This window comes from Lichenostomus cassidix, chromosome Z, assembly GCF_008360975.1.
Source record: "Lichenostomus cassidix isolate B80296 chromosome Z, HeHo_3.0, whole genome shotgun sequence".
Taxonomy (NCBI): Eukaryota; Metazoa; Chordata; class Aves; order Passeriformes; family Meliphagidae; genus Lichenostomus; species Lichenostomus cassidix.
The window spans coordinates 54,817,714-54,825,170 of NC_139511.1; the positions used below are offsets into that span (position 1 = coordinate 54,817,714).

At 54.0% G+C, this 7,457-nt stretch overlaps 1 protein-coding gene across 1 annotated transcript; it reads left to right on the plus strand.

The window, feature by feature from the left end:
- The first annotated feature begins 378 nt into the window (after window positions 1-378).
- On the plus strand, window positions 379-3,816 carry HTR1A (5-hydroxytryptamine receptor 1A). The gene has a single exon (XM_085042593.1). It carries the CDS (start codon window positions 705-707, stop codon window positions 1,941-1,943), a length of 1,239 nt encoding a protein of 412 aa, XP_084898719.1. The 5' UTR covers window positions 379-704; the 3' UTR covers window positions 1,944-3,816.
- Window positions 3,817-7,457: the final 3,641 nt, after the last annotated feature.

A 7,457-nucleotide genomic window follows, 5' to 3' on the forward strand; every position in this document is an offset into this window, starting at 1 on the left:
CACCCCCAGCCCCAGGCAGCCCGGGTGTGCTCTGCCCCCCCGCCGCAGCGGGCGCTGCCTGCTCACAAAATGCCCTCTCCCCTCCCCTCCGCCCCGGCGCTGGTCCTGAGGGGCAGCCCAGAGCCACCGCTGCCAGGCGCGGGGATGCGGCAGGACTTGTAGAGGGCGGGGGTGAGAGGGAAGTCGTGGAGGGTTTATCTGCGGTGTCCCCGCAAACGGGAGGGGGCGAAGGGGAATGACACCTGCGCCCACCCGACGATGGCAACCCAGCGAGACCCCTGGGAAGGGCGGGGGGCGACGGAAGGGGAGGGGAACAGGGGAGGGTAAGGACGGAGGGAGGGGAGGGAGAAAGCTAGGGGAGCGCGGAGAGGCAGAGCAGGGAGGAACGGCGCGGGAGAGCGGCAGAGCGAGGGGCAGTATCTCGACAAGCGGCGGCAGGAGGGCCGCCCCCACCGCGCGGGGCTGCGCGCTGGGCAGAGGCGGCGGGGATGGGCGGGCGCGGGGCGGCTCCGCCAGCCGCCGTCCTCCGAGCTTCGGCCGCCTCCCGCCGCGCTATATAGGGGAGGGAGGGGTGGTGGAGCGGGGGGTGCCCGGCGTGGCCAAACCGCACGGGGCGCCGATGCCTCCTGCCAGGGGAGCGCACAAGTGACCGGCGCCTCTTCCCATGTCTGTCTCCTGAAGCGACCCCCCTCCCCCCGCCCGGCATGGATGTGGCCAACAACACTACCTCCCCAGCGCGCTCCCCCGAAGGGACAAGCGGCCCCGGCCTCGCCGAGGTGACCCTGGGCTACCAGGTGCTCACCTCCCTGCTCCTGGGCACGCTTATCCTGTGCGCCGTGAGTGGCAACGCCTGCGTGATCGCAGCCATCGCCCTGGAGCGTTCCCTGCAAACCGTGGCCAACTATTTGATCGGCTCGCTGGCCGTCACCGACCTCATGGTGTCCGTGCTGGTACTGCCCATGGCGGCTCTCTACCAGGTGTTGAACAAGTGGACGCTGGGGCAGGTCACCTGCGACATCTTCATCTCACTGGACGTGCTTTGCTGCACCTCTTCTATCCTGCACCTGTGCGCCATCGCCTTGGACAGGTACTGGGCCATCACGGACCCCATCGACTATGTTAACAAGCGAACTCCCCGGCGGGCGGCCGTGCTCATCAGCCTGACCTGGCTTATCGGCTTCTTGATATCCATCCCGCCCATGCTGGGCTGGAGGACGCCGGAGGACCGCTCGAATCCCGACGCCTGCACCATCAGCAAGGACCACGGGTACACCATCTACTCCACCTTCGGCGCCTTCTACATTCCGCTTCTTCTCATGCTTGTGCTCTACGGTCGCATCTTCAAGGCGGCACGCTTTAGGATCCGGAAGACAGTCAAGAAAGCAGAGAAGAAAAAAGTCGCCGACACCTGCCTCACCCTCTCTCCGGCCACCGTGAAGAAAGGCAACGGGGAACCCGGCAAGGGCTGGCGGCGGACTGTAGAGCCCAAGCCCGGCGCTTGTGTTAACGGCGCGGTGCGGCAGGGTCAGGACGGGACCGCCCTGGAGATCATCGAGGTCCAGCACTGCAACAGTTCCTCCAAGACTCACCTGCCGCTGCCCAGCGAGGCGTGCGGCTCCCCCCCGCCGCCCTCCTTCGAGAGGCGCAACGAGAAGAACACGGAAGCCAAACGGAGAATGGCTCTGTCCCGGGAGAGGAAGACTGTCAAGACCCTGGGCATCATTATGGGCACCTTCATCCTCTGCTGGCTGCCGTTCTTCATCGTGGCCCTCGTCCTGCCCTTTTGTGACAGTAAGTGCTACATGCCCGAGTGGCTGGGGGCAGTCATCAACTGGCTGGGCTACTCCAACTCCCTTCTCAATCCCATTATCTATGCTTATTTCAACAAAGACTTCCAAAGTGCTTTTAAGAAAATTATCAAGTGCAAATTTTGCCGGCAGTGAAGCCCGCCACTCCGGGACGGGGCGAGCGGGATCCTGTAACTTGCTCCACCCGCCTGCCCCGCGCCGCAGTGTGCCCCCGCCCAGCCCCTGCACAGCGCCGTCCAAAGGGCGGGGGGCTCGGGCATCCCCGCTCCGCGCAGCGCGCCCGAGTCGACCGCTCTTTCTCCCACCGGACAAGCCCCACAGATCATGGCAGGGCTCCGCTGGGAACGGCGGGGGACTCCCGGCCCGGGAGGGCTCCGCGGCCGCCCTCGTTTCTCCAGGCCTCCGCTGCCGGGCGCCGGCGCTCCCGCCTCCCTCCCACTCTTCATCATCCTGGGCAGACTTAGAGTTTGCAGGTCGTTGCTTGTGGTGACTGTAAACCACAGTATCTGCCCGAGTAGCATCGGTAAAAACAAACCACCCTATGCAGGAAACCACCATGTCGGGGATTATTCTTGGATTTACGAGGTGACGGAGGTGGACTGAGTCGGACCTCGGTCTGGCAGTGTGAGTATGGAGGCTGAAGGGGACTCCCCGAGCGGAGGAAGGAGCTTTGGGCGCGTTGCTTCCGAGGTTGTGAAACCCTCAACTAGATGTTCTTGAGGGAAAAATAACCGTGTTTGGTAATCTTGCAAAGTACTTATAGCAACTTCCCCGTCAGCGTTACGTGTGCCTGACAGCTCTCCTGCTATGCTAGGACCTTCCAGTTCACCGGGGTTCCCTTTGTTACCACACAGGGAAATAATGGGACTAAAACCCCAACCGCACGCCTCATTATATATGGAGATTTATGGGGATTATTTTTTTTAAATGCCTTTGACCGAGTGTTTCCCAGCAAAGAAAGGCTTGGCGCCGTGCGACTGTCCCTGAGTACGCCGCGCATGCAACGGCACAGGAAGTTTAAGCAACCTGCGAAGTAGCGTTTCTTTCTTTTCTTTCTTTCTTTCTTTTTTTTTTTTCTTCCTTAAGCCGCTTGATACTTTCTCCTGAGACGTTGCGGTTGCTTCGAAGGCAGTCAGCTGCTGCACATTTTGCTCGGGGGGGGGAAAAAAAAAAGAGAAAGAAAGAAAAACAACAACAAAACCATCCAAATCGATCAACCAAAACATTGCCATGTGCTCCGTGGCAGTAGGGGAGGGGCCGAGAGTATCAGCCAGCGGCAGTCGCAGGTGGAGAAAGCAGCATCTCGGTGCAGACTGGGAAGGGCCAGGCTCTCTCCTCCTCCGGGCCAGCCCCGGCGGGGGTAAGCAAGACCCTCCCTGCAATCTGAGCGCCATGGGCAGAAGCAGTTAGTGTCCTGAGGGTTCTCCTTGCCTCACCTGGCCGTCCCTCAGGGCGGCTTTGCAATCCTCCGTCCGCAAAGGGTCCCCCATCTGCCGCTAGCCCAGCTGCTTGGCCCCGGGAAACCCGGTGTACTTCCCCTTCCCCGCCTGGCCCGGGGTTGGGGCAGGACTGCGTTGCCCGCTGCACAGCCCTTCTGCCCGTCCTGCCCTCCTGCCCCTCCCCTGCCGTGCCCTTGCCTCCCCCGCCGGCTCTGGCCGGGACCTGAGGCTGCTTTCGGCCCGGGGAGGAGGGGAAGGTGCCGGGCCGGATACTGGCACTGGGCCGGCTGCCGCTTATCCCTGCGACGGGTTGCCTGGAATGAATGCTTGACCAAATACATATATATATATATATTTTTCCTGTTTATTTTTGTGTAATCTGTGTTGCTTGTAAGTAAAAGGGAATGTGAAATACGTGTGTCACGTGAATGTAAGTGTCCAGTAATTTCTGAACTTCAACCGCTTACATTAAACGAAAATAGTGCTTTTGACAACCTCGGATATGTAGCCGGTTTTCTGAAAATCTTGTTTGGCCTCATTTTCGCAATTAAAGTGATCTTTGATCTTATCTCTTCTTTGATCACTCCTAACCACACGTGTCTTAGACGTTCCTTAAGTGTCGGAGTGTCAGAGGACTTAGCCTGGAGCGATTAGGGAGCCGAAGCGTCTCCTGAGCGCTCAGGTACCCGGTGACTTTGGGAGCACGCCGCTCCGCGGGTGGGGCTGGGCAGAGCTGCAGGGCACCCCGGGGCAGGAACGCGAGCAGGGACGGGAGAGCCCGTACGCGGCGGGATTACTGCCGTGCAGCGGCGTTTGCTCCTCTCAGAGCCTCTTGAATCCCGCCGATTCCACGTCGGCTTCTACACGTTTTGCCTTTTTCCAGATAGTTTTTTCTCTTTGTAAACCGTCCTGTAAACTCTTCGGCAATGATCCCAGCTGGGAAAGTGTGGCCGCCCTCCGGTTCTGCACGATAGACGGCGCGGGGTCCCCCCTGCTGCCCGGGGCTGGCTCCTGACTTCGGGGTGGGATGGGACGGGACCCCCGACTTCGTCGAGAGCCCCTGGATGCACGGCACATCCCGAGACACATCAGATACGGCTGCCGAAGGGGTGTTTCTTCTGTGCTCGCTGTATCCGCCTGGTCCGCCCGCGCTGCAGGGCTGCAGATGGCGGGGCTACGAGAGCACCCCGAACGCGTGCCGCGGGCCGCCTTGCCCCAGCCGCGCCGGCTCCTGCTCGGGAGCCCCGCAGCCTGGAAGCGCAGCTCCCTTCGGCTGGCATCAGCGGGCGAGACACGCTGTTCCGCGTCCATCTCTGCACCCTGCTTCCCCGCGCGCTCTCCGTCCGCTCCTTGCGAGGGCGGGACGCGGAGGAGCAGCCCCGCACCCCTGACACCCTCCCCGGGGCAGGGGGTCTGCCAGGATGGCGCGGGGCATCGGGGCATCGGTGCTTCGGCGCCCGCCGCCACCAGCCTCAGACTTCGGCCGCTCTCCGGACCGTGGCATGGCCACACGGGCCGGACCCGGAGTGGCCAACGCCGGGCCGGCAGCCACGGTGCCATCGGCGGCTCCCACCGCACCCCTTTCCTTCTTGCCGACCTCGCGGCGCTGCACCGGCCACGACCGAAGTACCAGCCCGGACCTCCGTGGGACTGTTTCTCTGAACAGTTGTACGTTTCTCACTCCTTCTCTTGTTGCCTCTCTCTTTTTTCTTCTTTATTTTCTTTTCTAATTTTCTCCTTTGCAATAAATTCTGTAGTGTAGAGGAAACGACCTGCTTCAAAAAATAGAGCTTTTTGTTTCTGTACTGTGATTTTCAAATTCTTAATTTGATTCCCACTACAATTAAAAAATGCCCAACCCAAACCAAATCCCCTAAAAACCTTCCAACCAACCTAGTGTTTTTAAGCGAGAAATCAATTTTGCATTTAGTCAATATTTGTGGTTAGTTGCAGTATTTTATTTGCTCCACTAACGAGCATCCTCCTCACAGCTGAGAGAGCTTAATTTCAGTTTTAAAGGTCTTATGGATAAATAAAAATCCAAATAGAAAAAAAAAGTTTTTGTATTTTAATCAGAGGCACAGAAAACTGAGTTTTAATAACTTAAGTCAATTGTGAATGTTGAAGATGAGTACAGCTATAAAGGCTTTAACCTTATCTTTCTTTTAAAATGCCTCTTTAGACCTCTGTAAAACAAGAGAATTTCATAACTTTAAAATGTCTCTGCTCTTTGGCTCCAATTGAGGCAGAATTTGGGACTGAATCACACATCTGACAAGAAGTGCTGGCAGAGCAATCGAAGTATACTTACATTGGCCAACTGTATTTACGGTTGTGACCAGAGGGATGAAGGGGTAGGAATAAGAGAAAGACATGTAGGCTTAAAGTATTTTGGTCCAAACTGCAAAATAGGTTTGGAGACCATAAAATTTCATCTATTTAAGTAGAAATTTTCAACATAAAATGCTTGATACTCCTTTCTTTTCCCTCTCAGTTCCATCCTGATTGTGACATGCTGTATGCCTGGTAGAAACAACAAAACACCACAAACCGATGTCCCCTGATCCCCTCACAGTTAAAAAAAATCTAGTCTCTAGAATCTGCACTTTCAAACATTTGTCAGGACAACATAGTGAATCTTGCACTAAAGCACACAGACAAGTGATTCATCCCTCAGAGAGAGGAAACAAAGTGATGATGCAAGCGAATTTCTGTTTCATAGCTGCTCAGTTTTAACAGTAGAGGTGACTATGACCCCTTTGGATGTACCTGGAGAAAACCCCAAATAGCTATCATGCAGCATGCAAACAGTCCTAGTGGGGCCCTGCAAAATCTAGATCGTGTCTCAGATTTTTGGTAAATACAGCATCTTCTGTATTTCTGGATCTCAGTCCAGGTCTCCCTGTTTGGGTACATGCTGCTATGAGCCTCATTTTACCTTGCTGCCCACAGCTGAGCTGGTGTTCTCTCCGAATGACCAGTGTGACTTCAGGGGCAATTCTACGGTGTGAAAGACCTTTTGTTGGACTGGAAACAAAATTTGGGTGAATAAACCTTTCCACAACTAGAATGTAGTCTAAACTATATGACTTAATGAGGTAGTTTCTTGACTTGGGCAATGAGTGACAGAAGATTCACTAGTATTTTCTTACCACTTTCATCAAAAAAATGCTCAAGCACACAGAGAACTGTACTTACATGTGGCCACAAATTCCAGCCTTGCAAATGTCTGTGCCAAGTTAGTTTGGCAGACTGTCAGCATTGTCCAGAAGAGTGAAGATGAGGTATAGGAAACAGATGGATTATAAAATATTTTTTTAATTACTGAACTTGAAAAAAAATTTTGATAGGGCTACAGAAAACCCCAACCAAACCAAACCCAGAACCCCACAAATACAGCCCCCCACCGAAAGCCAGAGGCTCGTGGACATACAGATAGTTTCTGCAGTCTTCACAGAACTGTTGGATATAGTGAGGGTCTTAAAAAGGAAAAATACCCATTTCTTTCAAAAAACCAAACTGGTAGAAACTGAAAAGTATTCGAGAGTTATGTATTGAAAATGCTATCCAGCACAAGCAGAGGTCAGTATTTGCTCCTATTTTAGTAATGTCTTTTTTATTTGTTTGTACCAAAAGGCACTTGAAGCATCTTTTGTTATTAAGCAGAGTCAATATAATCCTTTCAAATCGACTTTCACATTTCAGAGCTATTTACACCCACTGCTACACCATAGCTTATGTACACTAAGAGCAATGAGAGTGATGCAAGCTAAAGGTGTTATCTGTGGCCTATTTTAACTTATACATTGCTCCTACCTTTTGGCATCCCCACCGCTGGGTTTTAGTGGGCAGATGTAGGCCTAACGGATTTGGTGCAGAACAGACTGAAGTGAGTATCATCCAGCATAGGCTATACCATTTTAGGCATATCCTCACTAGTGAATGCCATGTGTAATCCAATCATTAAAGTGAAATCTGCTTGGTAATGTGGAGTTAGCTTATACTGTAGTCTTTTGCTCAAGTGGCTCAGAGAGAAAATGTCCTTTTTCAGTTAGATTTAAAAATGACTGGCTATGATTTTAAACCATCCAGTGCCAAAAGAAAATACATACAGTGGTCCTCTGCTTGAACTGCTGTGGTCCAAGCATAAATCTTTTGAACCAAAGTGAGTTGTGAAATATATGGAAAGCTATTATATTTTACATGTAAA